General features: G+C 38.2%; 1 protein-coding gene across 7 annotated transcripts in view; it reads left to right on the plus strand.

The window, feature by feature from the left end:
• Positions 1–22,804, plus strand: part of RUNX1T1 (RUNX1 partner transcriptional co-repressor 1) — a 148,558-nt gene that overhangs the window by 69,848 nt on the left and 55,906 nt on the right. For 6 of the 7 annotated variants that reach the window (XM_050802194.1, XM_050802191.1, XM_050802192.1 and 3 more), the window contains 3 exons: positions 16,333–16,470; positions 18,905–19,146; positions 22,735–22,804. The exon at positions 22,735–22,804 is cut by the window's right edge and continues 20 nt beyond it. In XM_050802194.1, coding sequence (XP_050658151.1) covers positions 16,333–16,470; positions 18,905–19,146; positions 22,735–22,804 — 450 coding nt within the window. Of the gene's footprint in view, positions 1–5,805; positions 13,104–16,332; positions 16,471–18,904; positions 19,147–22,734 lie in introns of those variants that run through there. The other variant, XM_050802197.1, reaches the window with a different exon arrangement.

Raw genomic sequence — 22,804 nt, forward strand, 5'->3', positions numbered from 1 at the left:
CCTCATGATCCTCCTGCTTCAGCCTCCCAAAGTGCTGTGATTACAGGTGTGAGCCTCCGCACCCAGCCAAAAAATTTTAATTTTTGTATTTAGCTGGGCATGGTGGCTCACACCTGTAGTCCCAGCTACTTAGGAGGCTGAGACAGGGTTTTGCCATGTTGGACAGGCTGGTCTTGAACTCTTGGGCTCAAGTGATCAGCCCGCCTTAGCGTCCCAAAGTGCTGGGATTACAGGCATGAGCCACTGTGCCCGGCCTGACAATGTATCTGAAAGTTCTGCCCCATTGTGAATCATGAACTTAAGAAATAGTTACTCAGTATTCTAATAGAGAGCATTGTTTTACTCACCCTCTGGTCTTTTTACAAACACATACACATCCTTCTAATTGTCTTAAAATCGTTTTCTTAAAAAACGGGATCTTGTAAAACATACTGCTTTGTAACTTCCCCCCATGTAGTAGTAGTAGTAGTAGTATATTTTAAAGATCTTTCCAAGTAAATATACACATCATTATATTCCACTATGGATGTATTAGAATTTGAATTGCCAAATGCCTATTGTTGAATAGTTAGGCTGTTTCCAGTTTCCTCGTTATGAATTTCTTTGTACCCTTGATATTATTTATCTGGAATAATTTCCAAAGAGTGGAATTGGTGTATTAAAGGATACGTATAATTTAGAGGCAATTGATACATATTGCCTAATTGTCCTACAGGAAAATTATTATTTTAGAAAAATATATTAATTAAAGTGCAAATTTGTACTCTAATACCATATTATAATTAAAAAACTATCATTTTGTTGGATTAAAAAAATGATCCTGTTTTAATTTTAAAAAACACTAGAGAGGTTAAACTTTCCCCTCCCATAGGGATATGGGTCATTAATATCTATTTTGTACATGTTCTATTTGTATTCTTTTACAATTTTTGTTCTGTTGGGCTGTTGAACTTTTAATTATTGACTTGATGGAACTATTTCATTTTTTAGAGGCAGGGCCTCACTCTGTCACCCAGGCTGGAGGCAGTGGCGTGATCATAGCTCACTGGAGCCTTGAACTCCTGGGCTCAAGTGATCTTCCCTCCTTGGCTGTCCAGAGCACTGCGTTTACAGAATTGAGCCACTGCATCTGGCCTGATGGAACTATTTCTATATTAAGGCTATCAAACCATTGTTGCCGTATACCAAACATATTTTCTTCATTTGTTACTTGCCTTTTACTTTATTTATGGTACATTTTTCTGTATTCATGTTTATTAATAAGTGCCATTATTGGTCTTGGCTCATAATGGTTATTATCTCTTTTCTCATTCTATGATTAAGTAAATATGCACTTACATGTTTAATTTTTTATTGCAGTTTTCATATGAAATGAGTGAATTTGAATATATGATATGAGATGGGTTTATTTTTACAAATTGGTAGTTGCTTGGGAATTACTGAATTATTGAATTAGTTTGTCTTTTTCTCACTACTGTGAGAAATTACCATATACTAAATTCTTAAACGTATATCCATTTCTGAAGTTAGTATTTTTTTTTCATTCTGCTATATTGGCTATCTATTCGTGTACTAGCAGCACACTGTTGAAATCATTGCAGTTTTGTCTTTTTTTTTGTTTGTTTTTGAGACAAGAGTCTCACTCTGCTGCCCAGGCTGGAGTGCAGTGGTGCAATCTTGGCTCACTGCAACTTCTGCTCCCAAGTTCAAAAGATTCTTGTGCCTCAGCCTCCCAAGTAGCTGGGATTGCAGGTGTGAGCCCCGTGCCTGGCTAATTATTTTGTAGTTTTCTTAGAGAGGGGGTTTCGACATGTTGCTCAGGCTGTTCTCGAACTCCTGGGCTCAAGTTACCCACCTGCCTCAGCCTCCCAAAGTGTTGGGATTACAGGAGTGAGCCACCACGCCCGGCCTTGTCATGCTTTAAATAAACGTTAGGCTGCTGGGCATTGGTTTATACCTGTAATCCCAACATTTTGGAAGGCCAAGGCAGGAGGATTGCTCGAGGCCAGGAGTTCGAGAGCAGCCTGGGCAACATAGTGAAACTAAACCTCTACCAAAAAAAATTTAAATTAGTCTAGTATGGTGATATGCACCTGTAGTCCCAGCTAGTCCAGAGGCTAATAAAGGAGGATCGCTAGAGCCCATGAGGTCAAGGCTGCCGTGAGCTGTGTTCACACCACTGTACTCCCACCCAAGCAATAGAGCAAGACCCTCTCTCAAATAAACACACATGCATACATACATACATTAGGCTAAATCTTGTCACACTTTATTTTCAAAGTTTTTCCTGGTTATTTTCATTTTAATTTCAGATTAACATTTAAAACATTTGTAAAATTCTAGAAAAAAATTCTATTGGTATTTTGTTTGTAATGATTTGAGTACATATAGAAGAGCAGTTGAATGGACACCTGACAATGTTAACTTTTTTAGATGGTTTGGCACAAAAAACTAGGGACCTACTATGTGCAAGATGCTTATATTTAGACACCAGAGATACAGCATTGAAAAGATAAGGACCATCATCCTGTATCTCGACCAATTTTTATAATTGTGAAGGATTATAAGTAAAGTTTGGCAGGTTCACATTTTAGAATTATTGCACTGGAAGTAATGAAGAGAGGATTTGAGCAGAGATGGACTGGAGGGAGAGAAAACAGTCAGAGGCTGCGTAGGTTCTAAAAGCCAGGTCAGAGGTGAACTGGGGGTGGATCGCAAAGGTTATTTAGAAGTGGAGTTGACAGGACATTGGGATGGACTATAGCCAGAGAGAAGTCTTAGGATGACTGTGGTATTTTGGCTTGGTTAGCTCAGTGGAAAATAATGCTATGCCCAGAGATTGAAATACAGGAGGAGGCACACATTTCTGAAGGACTATGTTAGGTTTGGTTCCACATATAACTATCAATGGGATATCCAACTAGAGTTGTAAGAAAGCAGTGAGACCACTTAGTCTGGCCCTCAGGAAAGTATCCTTCCTTGGCCCTCAGGAAAGTATGGACACCTGGCAGAATTTGTTGCATGAGATGTGAAAGCCTGTGTCAGATGCCAGATGGGTTGAAGCCAGTTCAGAAGATGAGGAGGTGAGGAAGGGCCAGGGTCCAAGAGAATTCCTTGGAACTCCTAGAGATAGCTAGGAGAAGGATGCCACTGTAGAAGAAGAATGAGAAGTGGCTAAACAGATCAAAGGGCACCCAGAGGACAGGTAAGATAAAGACTGAAAGGTATCTTTTGGGTTAACCACAAAAGAGTTGGTCTTTTTGCTGGGGTGGTTTAGGTGGAACAGTGCTGATAGAAGCCCCATTGCAGTGGGAATGAGGTTGAAATATGAGAAAGTGATTTCATTATTATCATCAGTTGTTATTTTATTCTATCACTGAAGAAACTTTGGAATCCCTTCTAAAGAGAATAAGGAGTCCAATTGTTTTGCTCTACCTGTACCTTCAAATCTTTATTTTTAAATAGAAAATTTCTTGTATATCCACTATTTACTCATACTAAGTACTTGGCAATGTGGTAAGTTCTAGGACTGAGTTGATATGATATGAATTGATATGCCCCCATTTCCTTACGGGACACTACTCTCTGACAGGTGGTGTTAGACAAATAATTACACAATTATATATAACAGTTGTGGTAAGCTCTATAAAGACAGATTAGATAGTACAATATTGCTTATAATACAGTGGGTAGGATAGGGGAGAGGTCAAGGATGTCTTCCTTGAGTAAGTGAATTTGAGCTGAGGTGGATTTTCCAGAGAGAGGGAAAGGCCCTGAGGTGAGATGAAGTTTGCAGCTGATTAAACCAATGAGGCATGAAATGAGATAAGAGAGGCCCAGACTAAATCTATCTAGGTTGTTGGTCATTTGAAGGGTTTTGGATTTTATACTAAGAGTTATGGTAAACCATGGAAACACTTCAAATATAGGGGAATGACTTGATCGGATCATTAGAATGTAAAGTTCTTGAGTGTAGTGATTTTTACAAATTTTTGTTCACTGACCTGTCCATGATGTCTAACAGTACCTGGCACATTTTATATAGCTCAATAAATATTTTTGAATGAATGCCTTTTTTAAAAAAAAATGAGTGAAACATTTGATTTTGTGAGAAGTTTTCATCTGTTGTTTCATGTAAACAGATTGCAGTGTGGGGTGAGAGGTTGTGAAGTCCAAGTGGAAGATAGTGCTGACTTGTATGCTGGTGGTGGCAGTGGAAATGGAGAGGCACATGGCGGAGGTAGAATAATTTGATAGTGGCAAGTGTAGGAGAGGTAGCTACTTGGGATATTTTATACATGAACAGCACAGTATCATTGACAAAGTTGAACTTATCCTGTCCTTTTTCCGAATACTTCTTTCTGCTGGGTTTTGCCTTTGGTTTTTAATATCACCATGCACCTCTCGGTTCCTATTTATTCAAGGGCGTCTTACTTCTTACTGAGCTCTGTAAACTTGAACAATACTTCTGAAATATCTCCTTAATTTTCCCCTTTTCTCTAGTCTTACAGCCATTTCCATACTGGATGCCTGTGTTCTATCTTGCCTTGACTATTGCTATCTAGTACTCCTGCCCTGGTGCCACTTTTATCCTATTCATGCTGTGCTCCAGATATACTATAGAAATGAGCATGTCATTTGGCTGCCTAAAATCTCAGTGCTTTTTCATTGCCTATAATGTAAAGCCTAAACTAAGTACTTTTTTTCCCCCTAGAGTACATTCAATTAAATTCAAGAAATGTTCACTTAAACTCCCGCTATTTGCTTTTCTAAGATTTAGCCACAGGTACCTACCCTGGGCACCTTCCTGATTGTCTCTCCTGATTTGCTAACTACTGTCTGGATGATCATAACTGACTCTACTGAGTGTCTGTGCTACCAATTTTCTGTAGCAGCTCTCTGAACCTTCTCTGTAACCCTGTCAAAGAAGACAAATGTTATTAGAGTAATAATTGTCAGTTCTTTCAATGATAAAAGGTTTGGATCACTAATGACTTGTTTTTGTTTTTTGTTTGTTTTTTTACCTTCCAGAATGAACTACAGTTTGGCAACAAAGTGTTAACATACATGCTTATGTTCAATTTTGGGGCCCTTGTGATAACATGCATCTTTCTCTTCTCTTTGGATAAGGAGGAGTGACTTCTGTTATTTGGGCAACTTAGTTTTCCTTTCTAAGTATTGTTAACCTTAAGTAGACATTTGCTATTTGCCTGTGTCAGGGGTTTTAAACTTTTCTTTGTTAAACAGGGACCCTTATTTTTAAATGAGATCTTAAACAGAACACCAGGGTGTAAGTCAGATTAACCCAGAACTACCCTATTTGAAGTGAAGTAGTTAGATCCCAGGCTGCTGCTTGATATCCATTTGGTACCTTAGGTACCTCTAAGAAGTGGTGATTAGAATAAGAAGCAGGAGTCACTGGAATAAGGGTGATAACAGCTGTGGGAGGGATGACATTTCTGAAGGACGTAGACATGCAAGTAACGCCTGGTATCCACAGGTATTCCTATGACAGCTGATCTTTCCTTACTTCATGAAATGAGTATGATTTTTCTATGCAGAACCACCATTTGCTCTATTGAACTGTCTTAAGGATTTGTTTCAAACAGCTAAGTTGCTTGATTAAAATAGTGATAAAATTGAAAAAAAAGAGAGGATTACTAATATGTCTCTAGCTGTTTTGGCAGAAACTAACCTTTCTTCCTTCCTTCCTTTCATCCCTCCCTCCCCTACCTCCCTTCTTTCCTTCCTTCCTCTCCCCCCCCCCCCCCTTCTTTCCTTCCTTCCTCCCCCCCCCCCCCGCCCAGCCATTTATTCCATCCGTCTGTCCGTCTGTCCATCCATCCAGTGCCTGCTATTTCAGACACTTTTCTAAATGCTATGGAGCTAACAAAACAGAAAAATCTCTGTTCACGAAGCCAACATTCTGGATGGGGACACATTCAAAAATAAGATAAATGTGCCATGCATAGCTAGCTGGATAAGGGCTGTAGAGGAAGGGAAGGGGAATTCCTGTTGTCCCTGTATGGAGATAAGCCAAAGATTTTTTTGAAATTAGTTTTCCAGAAATAATGATTGATTGGCATAGATTTATCTCATTCTCTCACCTGGCTTCCCTCTTAATCCACGTTCACTCCCGTTAAAGACATAGGGATGTGCTTCAGTCATCTTTGATTCCGAAACAGCTGCTGACTGGCTCATCCCAGGACTGAGCCCATGGTCTTGTCCTCACTGTCATGGTCACCTTGATGTGTACTGATCACCTGAACTGAGAATGTCTTGTGCCGGCACTTCTTCAGAGCTCATAGCTTACGTATCTTTGGGCTTCAGTTTTTTCTATCTCATCATCATCAGATGTAGAAACCCAGCATATAAAGCAAGTGAAAGATCTGAATGGCAGTGGAAGATGTTTAGGATGAGGCTGCAGACAATCCTCCTGCTCCCCACCCCTTTGGTCTGCCTTGTCACCTCCATGGACTTCTGCCACAGAGCTATTGTTTCTAGGATAACATTTCAGAGTCATTTTTCTAGGATGGCATTGTCCTTTTGTGATGACAGAAGTGTTTTATAACTGAGCTTTCTAACATAGTAACCACCAGGCACATGTAAATTTGAATATGCAGCTAGTGTGACTGAGAAACTAAGTTTTAAATTTTATTTAATCTTAATTAAAATTTAAATAGTCACATGTGGCTAGTGGCTACTGTATTGGAAGATGGAATTTATTTTTATTTTTTTTATTTTTTATTTTATTCATTTATTTTTTTTGAGATGGAGTCTCGCTCTGTCGCCCAGGCCGGAGTGCAGTGGCGCAATCTCAGCTCACTGCAAGCTCTGCCTCCTGGGTTCTCGCCATTCTCCTGTCTCAGCCTCACGAGTAGCTGGGACTACAGGTGCCTGCCACCAGGCCCCACTAATTTTTTTGTATTTTTCGTAGAGACAGGGTTTCATTATGTTGGCCAAGATGGTCTCAGTCTCCTGACCTCGTGATCCACCTGCCTCGGCCTCCCAGAGTGCTGAGATTACAGGCGTGAGCCACGGCACCCTGCTGGCAGATGCAGTTTTAATGTAATGCTAGCTACAGATTTAACGTACTGAGTGCAATTCGTATCCCAGTTTTCCAGGCCATGAATAAAATGACGGTAGTTTTAGATGATAATGAACTTTAAGAAGGTCTGGATTAAGACCTGACTTAAAACCTTGGGCAAATTTTTCAATCCCTCGGGGCCTCAATTCCTTTTTTATCAAGTGGGCAAATTTATAGTACCTTTTCATAGAGAGGTTTAAAGTGAGATAAAGCATGCCCAACATTTGGCACAATGCCTAACCCTGATTTTAGGCGATTCATCCTAATAGAGTTTTGTTGTTGCTGCAGTTGTTTATTGGGGCTTTTCTTTGGCTTGTAAAAAATAAAATATGCCCATTATAGAACAGAAAAAAGTAACAAGAAGAAAATAAAAATAACCTGTAATCCCACCATCCACAGACAAAACAACAGAAAACCTGCAGAATGTGGAAAAAAGTATGTTTTTGGTTCACACTATGCTTTTCTCTTTGTTTTGAATGTGTACATGTATGACTACACTGACACTACTATAGTAAAACAGTTTTTAGAGGCTATAGATCATATGTGTATAAATTGCCTTACAAACCTTTTTTTCTGATATCATATACTAAAAAGTCTTAGAAAATATGTTGTGATTACTGAGAGTTGTTAGAAAACTGGTGAATTGAATAATCCAGTAGTATTTTTCTAGATTTATCTTTAGTGATTAATTTTTCCAGGATGTAAAAATTCTTTTGGAATTCTTTTTGGATGATTAGAGGGAAAAAAGAGATACACAGATAATTTCATCTTGAGTTAAAACTGTGTGTCAGACACTGCTAAGTGCTGGGACTATAGAAACAAATAAAATGTCATCATTTCTCTTAAGTAAATTGTGGTCTAAATACTGTGTGCTCAGTGCTGCCAAGAGGGATTTAGACAGTCTAATATGAGAACTTGGGACAAACTCGGCCAGCCAGGGATAGAAAGGTTGTCAGCAAAAGGTTTCTGGCTGAAGTAACACCTGAAGGGAGTTTTAAAGGAATGATGGACTTAATTAGGCAGTGGTGGGGTGAAGAGTATTCAAGGAAAGGGATGCAGTGAGTATGAAAGTCAGAGTGACCAGGGGCATTTGGAGAACTGCACCTGTCTAGTATGGAGGTCAGAGGTGGGGATGGGGTGCATGGCAGAAATGAAGATGTGTTTGGAGCAGTCGCAGGAGCCAGATGGGTCACAAAGGTCTTTCTATGTCCTGTTAAGGAGCACAGACTTTATATTTAAGGTTATAAGAGACATTTGAAGATTACAAGAGGAGAGAGGCAGGATCTCTGGTCACACCACTGGCATACATAGAAAAATAACTGGAAGTGGTTTGGAGAATGTATCGGAGATGGGTGGGAGTCCATTCAATGACTTGTTGAATAGGTCAGCCAAGAGATGGTAGATGATTCAGGTTCTAGAAATGAGTAGCCCTCTGGAGGTTTGGGTCTAGAATTTGGGAGGAATATCGACTACAGTTATTCTCATACTGGCCACATAGAGTGAATAAAGTCACCCTTTCCAGAGTGCTTACCATGTATCAGGCATTTGACCAAGAATGCAGTACACATTATCTGAGTTTATTCCCACCATATAGGAGCTGCAGAACATGGCCAGTTTTACGTAGGGGATGGCAAATTCTAGTCCTGTCTCTGAAGTCCAATGATAACACAAATGAAATCACTAAGGAAGCGTATAGATTAAAAATTTGAAAAGGGTCTAAGAAGGAATTTTAGGGGAAGATGTCAGTAGTTATCACAGATCAGGAAAACGAGGAGCCCTTAAGTGACTGAAAAGGAGAAGCGAGGAAGGCCAAAGAAAGAGAGTATTAGACTCATGGGATTGTGGGGATGCAGATGGTTCAGGGAGGAAGTGGGGAAGCTTCAGATGCTACAGAGATGCCAGACAAAGTAGTGTACATGTTTCTTGGATTAATAATAAAGAGACAATTGAGAAGAGATTTAGTGGAGTTTAGGAGGATATCTTGATGCTACATGCCAGGGTTTTTGGTTTTTTGAGATGGGGTTTCACTGTGTTACCCAGGCTGGAGTGCAGTGGCAAGATCTTGGCTCACTGCAGCCTCTGCCTGCCAGGCTCAAGAGATTTTCCTGCCTCAGCCTCCTGCGTAGGAGGGACTACAGGCATGTGCCACCACGCCTGGCTAATTTTTGTATTTTTGTATTTTTTTTTTTTTTAGAGACAGGGCTTCACCATGTTGGGCCAGGGTCGTCTTGAACTCTCGTACTCAAGTGATCCACCCACCTTAGCCTCCCAAAATGCTGGAATTACAGTCATGAGCTACCGCACTCCACCTTACATGCCAGGGTTATTTTATCAGCATTTCTTGGTTTAGGTGAAAATCAGCTCAATCTAGGTTTTAGGCAAAGAAGGAATTGATTGACTAGGAATCTGTAGAAGGTTTGGAAGACCCAAATTGTAGGAATTTTACATATGTGACAAGTCCCTAGTATTCAGTAGAATTAGGGACTTTATTTACCACTGCCATGATAATCTCTTATTACTTCTCTTTGCTTCTTTCTGCCTGTTAGTTGCTGGCTTTTGTATTGCAGACCTGCTTTCTAGACGTGGAAGTTGCCGTTTTCTACCCCTGGAGAGGGATTATTTTTCTTTCCTCCACTCTAAATATAAAGATCTTGGAGAAGGACTGATACTGCCTATCTTGGACTAGGTGCTATGTCTGGGCCTGTTGGTGTCTTGGGTACAAGTTCATGAAAGAACATGGTAGTTCCCAAGGTAGTTATGAGATTAGAGGGAATGGCAGTTTCTAGCATGGGGAGAGAAGTGTTTAGACAGACAGTCTCATAAGTTTCTGCTCTTAGTGCATGGAAGATGGACTGGGAGATGAAGAACCAGAGAAAGTGACTATAGATTCTCTTTTAAGAGCCTGCTCTATGAAAGAAAATCCTAGTGATTATTTTGGTGACAACTAAAGAGGGAGAATTGGACTTTAGAATGTGTATTTTATAACTTAATCATTGATGAGGATTTAGTAATGAGGATTGAAAATGTATTTGAAAAGAAGAGGTAGACATTAATTTTAATGTTTATGGGAGAAAAATTGATATGCAGACATTCTTATGGACTTGGAAATTTATGTGAACAGAAGAAGGCTAGTTATAATCACCACTTTCAAAGTAATTGTATTTGTGGTCACTTCGTTATCAAATATATGTTTTCAGGGTGGTCATCTTTATGTTTGTAATGATCGTAAGCCATATATGTAGAAAGAAACCAGAGAATATTAGTATTTGCAAAAGATCTTTAGGAAGATAAGAAAAGTAATTTATAGATAAGAAAAGTAGAATTCAAAAAAGTGAAGGGAAGTAATCACTTACAGATACAACAGTGCCTATTAGAAAAGAAGGGACTATTTGCTCCCTGGGTCCGTGTTTAGAAAGTGAGGACGTCTTTCTCACAACCTCTTCAGTAGACCTCCCTTCATGGCCCATTGTCCAGAATTGAATCACATCACCCACCTCTGAAGCCTACTATTGAAAAAGAAACTGTGATAATCTGACTAATGTGCAACAAGGAGGATTTGCCCCCAAAGATTATGGGAAGAGGATGAGTACCTAAACAAAGTCAGGGCTCTCCAGCAAGGAAGAAAGCAGCGAGGAAGAAAGCAACAAGTGTTGTTGAATAAGAACTCAGCAGTGTCTGCAACATGGACTAAGCTAAAGAGCTTATATTTTATTCCGTGGACAATGGGACTCTCCTGAAGGTTTTAGATCAGAGAATAGATAAGATCCTATTTGTGTTTCAGCAAAAATCCTATTCATAAAACATCTATGGTCTTAGTGCATTTGTGCTGCTATATTGGTACCTTAGACTGGATAGTGTAAACAAGATAAATTATTTCTCATACTTCTGGAGGCTAGGAAATGCAAAATCAAGGTACTGGCAGGTTGGGTAAGGGCCTAGTCTCTGCTTTCAAGATGGCAGCTTGTTGCTGGAATGCTGCTTCACATGGCAGAAGAGATGAGGGGCAAAAGTGGCCTCCCTAGCTCTCTCCAGTGCATTTATAAGGGACCAGTCCCATCCATGATGGTAGAGCCCTTATGGTCTGAGTGCCTCCCAAAAGCCCCACTTCTTAATGCTATCATATTGGTGATTAAGTTTCAGCACATGAATTTTGGGAAACATTCAGATCACAGCACCTGTGGTAAGACATGAGGTGAGACGTCATTCTATATAAGTTAGTTGCAAAGTTGAACTAAATTTCAGGTCTCCATTATCTTCCCATGTTACCTACATTCTATCCTCTCTCTGTGTGTACTGTTGATGGTGTGTGTTTGTCTTTTACCATGAAATTTGGTATCTTTGAACTGACGATAATATAAGGAATGAATTTCTAATAGTTAGAAATGTAACTATCCTTCCTATGATCACCACAACTATATTAATACGTATTTATTAAGCATCCTCCTCAGGAGGATTTTTAAAAAATATTGCCATTGAATGCTTACCGTTTGCATTAGTTGGAATGTTTGGGTGTATCATATATACATGTGACCATCATACAGAAAGGCTGTGATAAATGCTAAAAGAAAGGCAGAGGTAATGTGATATGGCTGTTGCCCGGTGCAGTTGAGGGAAGCTGAAAGAGGATGTGTCATCTACAGTGAGCAGTGAAGAATGTGCAGGGTGGGACAGGTTATTCTAGATGAGGGAAACAGCAAGAAAAAGAAAGGCAGAAAAGCCAAGGAGTACCAACGTGACTGGTATTGATAGAGCCTATGATTGAGGGAAAAGTCAGGAATGGATCATGGAGTCGATGGCACAAGAGAATGAAGCTCACACCTGTTGGTACCTAATGTAAGTAGGCACAGCGCTAGGGTTTAAAACGTGCAATCTCATTCAATCTCACCACATTCCTATGAGGGACAGAGGATCATTTTTGCATTTTTCTCAGGAGGGACTGAGGCTTGGGAAAACTAACTTGCCTGAGAACTCACTACTAATGGTTGAAAGAGTCAAGATTTGAAACCAGTCTGCCTTAACTCAGGAAGTTTTTCTGTTATGCCAAATACCCCACTGTGTCATTTCATGATGCTTAGCATGTTAGCATTTGACTCTCATTCTCGGGCATTGCGGAAGGGTTCTGAGCAGGAATGGGCTCATCACAAAGCTCATCAGGGAAGGGTGGAGGCTGAATGGAGGGCAGAAGCAACCAGCACCATTGTTGTGGTCCATGGATAGTCTCCTGTAACATCTGACACCCGGACATTGTAGTCACTACATAGCATCATTTTCGGAACTGTATTTGCCGTCTTTTCCAGTGAAATAAAAATTAAAATTCTATACCCATCTTGATGCCTCTCTAGCTTCCTCCTTCTTTCTTATTTCCTGCTACAGGACTTTCATTTCACTTTGGCTTATCCTCTTTAGTACATACCTTCTAGCTGAGCCAACATGTGTTCAAATATGACTAACTCAGACTAACTACTAATTGTCCAAGAAGTTCCTCCTAATCCATAACATCTCTCAGAATTCTATAATAATTGACCTGATAAACTGATAGAAAAAGATGTACCACCTACCAACACTTGAACTCCCTTGTTGTTGTTGTTGTTGTTGTTTTATACTGGTCCTCTCTAGAATGCTATGTAAACAAGGAAAATGCAGAATACCTACTTTTTGTACCTTAGAAACACATCTGGTGCTATTTGAACTAACTAAAGGTAAAGTAAGTGCCATGGCAGATTATGCCATAACCTTTTCTTTTTATTAAAAAAAAAAAGGAAATGGAAAACATACCACTTCTAGAAGGCCTTGACACTGAACTGGATATTGAAATCATATAGGTAATGTATTAATATATGCCACATTTCTTTTCCATGCATCAACCATCTTTGGTACATATGTGTTGGATATTTGCCGTGTGAGAGAAACATTACCCAGAGGGAAGATCGTCTTTAGAAGTAGTGTGAATCGTTAAGGTAGAAGTAAAGTCAGCCCTTTTTGATTTTACTTACCTTTGCTACATGATCTGATGGAGGTTCGTTCTTTTTCTTTTTTCTTTTGACTTTTAATCATTTTGTGTCAGTCTTTGGCTATATGTCAGAATTCCCCTATTACAACTGAAAAATGGAAATTACACACCAGGACACTATAATTTCCATGAACCTAAAAAATTATATAAAAAATATTATAACTTAATATTGGTTTTAGCATGTCCTCTAATTTGAAATGGAGTGAAATGCTTCTGTGGTTAAATCAGCTTGCTTGTGCTGTTTGCTATAAAAGTTTCAAGAATATACATTTCAAAAAAAGTTTTTAAATAATCCAAAACAAATGCAACAGGGCTCAGCACACTTGAAACACATTTTCTGAATTTATCTTAAATCTCTGTGCTCCAGAGAGTGTTCATGTGTATGTGGATTAGGCCTGGCTGGTTATTTCACCATCTATCTCCATCCTGGATTGATTGCAGTGAACAGCACAGAATGAGTTACATATGGTCCCACTTTGTCTCAGTTTGTAGGAGCTCTGGGCTGGAACTCCATTTGATCAGAGTGAAGCTAACCATTGCAGAAATTTGGCTAACGTCAAAACCCTAAATATGTGCACATATACATATATTCTGGCTAGAATGTTCATATTCCTGTTAGAAGTAGTGGTGTTTTCTATGCATTGGCTCAGTAGTTATTGTGGACGTTTCAAGAATTAAAAAAATAATCTACGGATGATGATGTTGCTGTTCTGGATAGGAATCATGTTACAAATGTGGACCAAGACAATATTCAGATGTTTTCAAATCAAAATTATGAATATACCAAAAACTTTCTAAAATTGGGAAGGAAGAAGATAGGAATACAAAGATTATCTTAAATACAAACTTAAAATTGAGGAGGAAACCTATTGTCAAATTTATCATTTCTTTTTTTTTAGTGTAGTCTATTAAAAAAAGAAAAATAGGCTTCAAATATATTTAAAGTTTAGATATTGCTCCTTGACTCATAAACTTGAGTCAGGTAGGGGGCTGTGCACATTAAGGTCCAGCTTGTAGCCACTGAGGGTAAAGGAAGCTGTTGAGGGTAACTTACTCCCCCATCAGGCTCTTGTCTCTCTGTTTTGTTCTTTTTCCTCGTCTTCTTTTTCCTCCTATTGCTTTATTTATTTTTTTGTTACTCCCACTTCCCCTCCCCCTCCTGCTCTTCCTTTCTCTGTCTGTGCAACCACGTGCTTCAAATCTGTGTATCTGGACTGCCTTCTCTAACAGTTCCGTGTGAGTGTTAGCAGAATGAAAACCAGATGGACCAGCAGTTCCCACTGTTATCTCCCAGCCGACGCTGGCAAGCCTCCTCTTCTCCCTCCCTCCTTGGCATGACAGAAATATTTGCCTTTATTTAGGGAGACTTGTATTTGCTGCTGTACCTCTTCCCTCAGCTGCAACATAAGTGGGAAGCTATTTATTCCCTTGTTGCTGAGGTTGGTTGAGGTGAGTAGAATGTGCAATGAATTTAACTATTGAAGAAGCAGTTTTAAGCCTGCCTAACTTCTGTATTTTTCTAGACTAAGTGACTTACTGGTTTTTAAATGCTCTGGAATAGCAATCTGAAGACAAGTTTTTAACAATAGACAAAGGTGAAAATGCTCTTCATGTGTGTCTCTACGATCCTTTCACCCAGAACACTTTTATTCACTATAGGCACATCCATTGTTATTCAGTCAGAGGTAGAGATTCAGAAATGGAGACCCTGATATTTCTGTTAACTCATCAATAATAATAATAATAGCTTACTGTGCAAATACTCTTATTAGAATGATGATTATTTTCATTCTCTTATTGCATCTTCCCTAAAGTGATATCAACATTATTTCAACTTCTAAATGTTGTGTTTTATTGCAACCCAAGTGTTAAGAAACTGCTTTGAACAAAAATGAGGTAGATTTGGAATTGTGATAGTAGTAATTTGGGTTTTTCCTTTTCTTTCAATAATTGACCTTTAAGTAGTTTTGAGAATTTCTCACTGTGGTTATTGTAACGTTTTTAAAGGCTTGTTCTTTCTTGATAGTTACTTCACTTTTCTAAAAGCCCAAGTGTGAGATATTTGTGTCTATAACTGCAAGAGGTGCCTCGAAACACTTTGTGTGTGTGTGTGTTCTTGTGCATGCCTACACATGTTTGTGAAAGAATTAGATCTAAAGAAACAACCAAAAATAGAGACTCTGATACTGCTATTGACTAACTCATTGTGCAAATGCTCTTATTTGAATGATTATTTTTATTCTTTTATTGCATCTTCCTTAAGATGATAGCAACATTATTTCAACTTTTAAATGTTTATTACAACCAAAGTGTTAAGAAATTGCTTTGAACAGATCAAAAGGTCTGTTGCTTTGATAAGTAGATTAGATTGAGAAAAACAGTTCAAAATGTCAAGGGAAAAGTACACTTAAGAGAAAGCATTTCGGAAGCATGAATGTCCATTATTGGGTAATCAGTAAATTTTTTCGTATCTGCCACAAACTCATGAAAACAATATTGGCAGTGTCTAGTTCTTTTTAGTTCTCCATTTGGGACTTTTACATTCTCACTCCTGTTTGAAATGATTAATTGGAGTATTGGTTTCATGCTTTTAAAATGGCAAGTCATAAATTTACACATTCTAAGTAAATAATAGCTTCACTTCATTGTATAACACATTTCACTTATGTAGCAGTGATTTTTAAAACAGGGCAGGAAAAATTGAAGTGTGAAATATGTCTGGAAGACAATAACCTGTTTCATCTAAGAGGCCAGGAAACTAAGGATAGCAAAGGGATGGCAGGTGTTACAGAAAATCATTACAAAGAGCTGGCTCCTACCAGTATCTCACCTGCATAACAGACTTCAGGTTTTTGTTATTTCTGAGCTGTCATGAGGGGTTCATTATCATCCCACTTCCTCATCTATTTTCTACCTCTTGCTAACATTGGCTTCAGCTTCCAGTGCAGTTGTGCTGCTGCATATAACACTACCAAGGTAGCATCTGCCAAAGCCAGAAATAACAATAGGATATAATATAACCTAGTTACGAATGAGGTCCTGCCATCTGTGCTATACCTTCTTAAGCGGGGTTTGGATGATAAAATCCTGATTTAAACTTCAGTAGATAAGCGTATTTTATTGATAGAAGATGTTGAATTTCTTCTGTTCACTTGCTTTTAAAAAAGATAAACCCCACTTGAAAAACTGAGGTGCTTAAGGAGTAAAATAATATGTTCCTGGTGGCATCCTCCAGATCGTACTGAGAAGCACTCCACAATGCCAGACTCACCTGTGGATGTGAAGACGCAATCTAGGCTGACTCCTCCAACGATGCCACCTCCCCCAACTACTCAAGGAGCTCCAAGAACCAGTTCATTCACACCGACAACATGTAAGTAGTCATTTCAGGCTTTTGAGTTTCAGTTTTAAAGTTTAAATTAGATTTTTTTTTTCTGCAAATAAAAAAATAAAGGGAAAAATAAGATTCAGCATCAATGTATAATGCAGAAATGAAGCAAAAAAAAAAAAAATCATTTGTTTGCCAGTGAGTAGGTACTGAGCACAGAAGTATCATAGCTTAGGTATAATTTGTATGACTGCCAATATTTGCCTTCCTTTTCATTATTGCTTCAAAGTTGTAGTCTGCTATGATTTTAGCAAATGAAGCAGCATTTCATCTGTAATTCCAGTTGTTACCACTATAACTTCTAATTCATCTTAATGTGGAGCTCTTTTAGTTTGTTCAGCATGACTTGGAACATGGAAATGTCCTATTATTATTTCTAGGTTACTTCTGGTCTTCTAACACCATTTTCATCTATTTAGAGTGGTTGCAAATAATGTTAAAATATAATATCCTTGAGTTAAAAGGGATATTGATATGCAACAATATCATACAGAAAATTTTCTGAAGTGAGAAGTGCCTTTCTTGCCCTTTTTTTTTTTTTTTTTTTTTTGAAAGGGGACAGAATCTCGCTCTGTCACCCAGGCTGGAATGCAGTGGCACGATCTCAGTTGACTGCAACCTCTGCCTCCCAGGTTCAAGCGATTCTCCTGCCTCAGCCTCCTGAGTAGCTGGGATTACAGGCATGCACCACCAAGCCCGGCTAATTTTTGTATTTTTAGTAGATATGGGATTTCACCAGGTTGGTCAGGCTGGTCTTGAACTCCTGACCTCATTATCCTCCCACCTTGGCCTCCGAAAGTGCTGGGGTTACAGGTGTGAGCCATTGTGCCCGGTTGTGTCTTTCTTGTCTTGAACCTGTCAGACTCTTACTAAAACTTTACTCCATTCCTGCTTGGCTCAAGTCCTGTGTTCTCTCAATGGAGTGTATTGCTTTTGGTACAGTCTAAAGGAAAGGACAGAAAATTCTGACAGAATTGCAACTTCCCATTCTTTCCTGTATATTTCATTAGGGATAGTTAGTAACTTTGTTTTAATAAATCTCAAAATCCGAGTTGAAATTGTTGTCAAGGAATTGTGAAACTAGTAAATGTTATCGGTTGCAGCTATTTTGCACACCATGTGCCATGAAATCCATATGAATGAAAAATAACTAAAAGGCAAAAATAGATCTGTGGGACTATAAGGGATTAGCAAAATACGCATCTCAGGCTGTTTATGCAGTGTTGTGCTGCCATTTAAAAGACCTTTCCAAATGTGTAAGGAGCAGGTGATTGTGCAATGCCAAGTTATAATGCTGTCATCTTATATTTGGTTTGTTGTTACCCAAAGCCACAGGGGTAGGCATATGTCTCCTGTGAGATGTCCTGGTGAGCTGGCATATCTTGACAGGTTATTATGATACTCATTTGGGACAAGAGAACCATTTTATTATGTCAAAATGAAACTTTTAACAGTAACATCATCTTTAAAACATTTTCAAACTATATCAAAATTAAATTAAAAAGATGGGCTTGATAAAGGTCTGCTTATCAAATTAATTGACTTAACATGATAAAATCAACATTTTCTTTAATGCAAAGGATGCAGATTTTTAAATTGTGGTTCTTATGGATTATCAACTTTTTGCTTTCTTTTTATGTACTTCTTATTAGTGTACATATTAATGAGTTACAGAGTGACAGGGATTGTCATCTTGATGTTCAAACAAATTTTATCAGAAATGAATTTACTGAATTATCACCACTCCATGCTCTTGGCTGAATTGAGATGTCTCCTTTTGATTTCTTGAAATAACTCCTTGTTAAACACCATATCCATTTTGGCTTTGTACTTGAAATATGCATTTTTCCTAAAGAAGTAGTTAAGAAGTATGAGGGGGAGAAAATAGCCTTCTAATTGGGTGGTGGAAGGTTAAAACTTGAAAGTCCTATTCCTATAAACACAGCTGTCAGTTGTGTGTACAAAACATGATTAAAAATGTTCAATGATAAATTTAGTCTCCACCAAATGTACACTTTCTCTAGGGGAGCAGTTTGGAAAGGAATAGTCCTGTTATATTGATGTAAGCCTGCGACAAAAGGCTGACATCCGAAGCTGTCTGTTCTATTTTTGAAACATTTCAGGTGGTTGGCATATGTGCACATGGGAGGCAGGGCTGGCCCTGGGTTGCAGCAGACTCCATTTATTATCAGCCTCTGTTCAGGATACCATCACTCAGTATGAGGAGTAGACCCATTTAGTTATAGAGTACCTGAGGATGTAGTAACCATGTGAAGTCCAAGCATTTTTTAAAAGTCCCAACATTTAAAAAGTTATAAAACCTTTATGTAGATGTAAATGGTAGGAAACTTGGTGGCAATTTCCTCATGTATGTTCTCTGTAAGTTTATGATTTCCTTCTGATTTTGTGCTCTTGACAGTAACTAATGGCACGAGCCATTCTCCTACAGCCTTGAATGGCGCCCCCTCACCACCCAATGGCTTCAGCAATGGGCCTTCCTCCTCTTCCTCCTCCTCTCTGGCTAATCAACAGCTGCCCCCAGCCTGTGGCGCCAGGCAGCTCAGCAAGCTGAAAAGGTTCCTTACTACCCTGCAGCAGTTTGGCAATGACATTTCACCCGAGATAGGAGAAAGAGTTCGCACCCTCGTTCTGGGACTAGTGGTAAGCAAATGGAAACCAACCCAGTTTTCTTGGTGTAAGGGATAGTGTGAGTGGGAGACTCAGATATGTAGATATGTAGACACTGTTCTCACAGCTATTTTGTTACAATAGTTTCTACATCTGAAGAGTGTGTGCAAGTCTGATTCATGCTATAGTGACAATCTTTTAAATTCTGCATTATATATTGACCCCACCAGAGTTTTTTTTTTTTTTTCTCACTATTTGATTAATAAAGATATAGTTATACAAATTTATTGTTATATTGGCCATAAACATGTGTCTGTGCGTATATGTGTGTGTGTGTATATATGTGTGTATACTTATATATACACACGTCTATGTTTATATATATATACACACGTGTGTGTATGTGTATGTATGTGCACATGTGTTTCAGTATTTCAGTAAGTATACTCTCCTGGCATGTCTAGTAGCTTTCAATGATGACAAAATGGTTTTGTTATGTTGAGTCACTCAATCTGATTGGGTGCTCATTTTAATTTTGTTGCTTTAGGGGATTTTTATCATTGGCCTAGATGAACACGAATTTATAACAACACATTCTTCTTTTATCTAGTGTTGTTTTTAAGATGAATAACATTGAAATTTTTTATTGTAGTAAAATATACATACAGTTTATCATTTTAGCCATTTTTAAGTGTACAGTTTAATGGCATTATGTATATTCACGTTGCTGTATAGCCACCACCACTGTCCATCTCCGGAACTTTTTCATCACCTCAAACTGAAACCTTCTGTATTCATAAAACAGTAACTCCTCATCTCTTTTATCCCCAGCCCCTGGTAAACACTATTTCTTTTTTGTTTTAAAAAAACGAATCTTCGTTATAGGTAGAATTACCGACACCACTAGTTTGAGAAGAGAACTGTTGGTTTTTGCATATTACACTATGTTCTGCACATTGTCACACTGGAAAATAGAACATACATCTTTTTTTGCATCCTAAGTCACTTTTCCATGTGTTGTGATTTTCTATAGAAGCAGAGGATTTTCAAGTATTTAGGAAGGCTAGTCTCCCATATCACACTGAGTCACGGAGAAGCTATGCGTCATATATGCAGTTCTTTCATTGTCCAGGATTATGGTTGAACTCAAATTAGAATGATAGGCAGCAGTCTCCGTTTTCTTGAAATAGATTATTTATTTTTATTAGATGGACCTATCAGGGGCAAAGCCATACCAGTTGTGTTTTGCAAAAGGAGTTTCAGAATTAGAAGGCTGGGTGAGAGCCTAGTTCAGAAGACATACTTCAAATCATTATAGCCCATATTTGATAGAGATTGTACAATTTAATTTTTAACCATTAACTGCCTCTCCTCCCTGCTCCAAGAACAAAAGACTTCCATGTTTCTCACAATCTATCAGCTCCACCTTGTAAACTTCTAAGACAGGAAGGTGATATTCACAAGAGGTGTGTTGGCATACTTCAGATACTTTTGTCAGTCACTTATCTTTTCCTTTTTATTCATTCTTGAATTTGCATAATAAGCTTTTTAACATGTAAATAAGTTAGACCAAGGAACCACAAAGTAAATCCAAGGTAATAATTGTATCAAGTAAATGGTGAATGTGTTGTTCTTAGCAAAAAAATTTTTTTTAAATTTCATTATAAATTTGACCTGTTCTTTACTAACAGTGGTTCCATAACTGAAAATGCAGAAAAACTTGGTAGCTTTAAGTAGATTTTTCCCAAGTGGCATACTTTTGTGTGAAATACTTTTAAAATATATATTTTTTTTAATCTAAAAGCCTAAAGAGGAAAATAGGGGAAGACATTAATTAATGATGTCTTACATATAATAGGCAGTGAATATTCATTGAGTAGCAGACTTCTGTTTTAAACATTTGGCTTACAAGCCATTTTACATAATTCTCAGAACTACCATTTGAGGGAGTGATTTTTTTTTTTTTTTTTGAGGGAGTGATTTTTATATACATTTGATACATGGGCAAACTGAGGTTACACAGGTTAAGTAAAATATACAAGGCCACCCAGCTGGTAGTGACAGATTTGAACCTAGGTACTAAATCATAATTACATTACGCTGATGTTTAGGTGGAGTTAAGAAAATGTTAGGAAGTACTGTCTTTTTTGTTTTTTTCCTTTAAAAAAATTTTTTTTAGTAATTTTTTTGAGACAGGGTCTTTCTCTGTCACCCATACCCATTCTCTGTCATCCAATGTATTCGCATTGGTGCCAGCAAGGCTCGCTGCAGCCTTGACCTTCCAAGTGTAAGCAATCCTCCCTTCCCAGCCTCCCCTGGGACTACAGGCACACACCACCACACCTGGCTAAATTTTTTGTGACATCAACTCACTTTGTTGCTCTGGCTGGTCTCAAACTCCTGGACTTAAGCAGCAATCCTGTCTTGGCCTCCCAAAGTTGCTGGGATTACAGGCATGAGCCACTGCACTGGACTGGAAGTACTGTCCTTTTGAAAATGAGTCATAGAAAATGATAGATAATTGGCTCCTTGACATTTATTGTTACAGATAGGAAGTTGGTGTTTATTCATAGTTTCATGTGAAGATGTTTTGAGTGTGGGGGTATGAAGAACTTAGAACTTGGTGCTCCTGTACTGTATTATAAAAGGAAACATGCACAAAAAAGTGGGTGGAGCAATATTGTTATGATGTTAGGTCACAAATTGCCAAATTTTGTCAGTCATCAGAGTTATTGAAGGGACTGAAAAAGTTGAGACTGAGTTGTGATCCTGCCCTAGGAACTAAAGAAAACACATGAAATGAGGGTTAATTTACTCAATGACTTTATAATTGGTTTGTTGTTCATTAAGTACATGCTTTTACCAACACACATTATCCATTGTAGGGTATAAATCCTGAGTATTTGGGGCTTGTTTTTTTTTTTTTATATAAGGTAGGTTAGGAGTGAATCTGAGTTAATTTTGTTTGGGTCAAGCATTTGCCTCTAGGATAAATGGAATGTCTTCGATAATTGGGATTTTTTTTTTTCAACTTATGCAAAACTCACTGACTCAGAAGAGTCAAACTTTTTCTTTGGCTTTATTGGCATAGCACACTACCCAACTTCGATGTTCACCCTGAGCAAAGATGCTTTAGCAGACAAAGAAAGAATACAAGATGGAAATACAGGAGGAGGAGAAGAATATTTCCACCAGCAGTAGTGCTAACATGACGTGGGAGAAATCTTGACTGAGAATTCTGACATTTGCCTTTGGTCCTTTAAGTGATCTATTATGCTTTTAAATACATGCAAGTGTTTGTTTTCCATAAAGGCGATGTTAGAAAATTCTTCATAATTGCACAGACTTCTCTGATAATTACACCATGCTAGTGATCATGCACATTATCCTCAAAGTACTGTATATAATGTGTTTCATTTTCAGATGTAAGTTTTATAAGTGAGTGATGCAATAAACTGTGTGATCATTTTTACAAAGTCAATAGGTTTTATATTGAAAATGCTGGTTTCTGTCAGTATGTTTGCTTGTTTACACTGTGTTGTATCAGTATTAATAATTAATTTGTGTTTTTACTATTTACCAACAGGCTAATGTATTTATACTACATATTTTCTTCCATAGAACTCTACTTTGACAATTGAAGAATTTCATTCCAAACTGCAAGAAGCTACTAACTTCCCACTGCGACCTT

Source organism: Macaca thibetana, chromosome 8 (genome assembly GCF_024542745.1).
Source record: "Macaca thibetana thibetana isolate TM-01 chromosome 8, ASM2454274v1, whole genome shotgun sequence".
Classification (NCBI taxonomy): Eukaryota; Metazoa; Chordata; class Mammalia; order Primates; family Cercopithecidae; genus Macaca; species Macaca thibetana.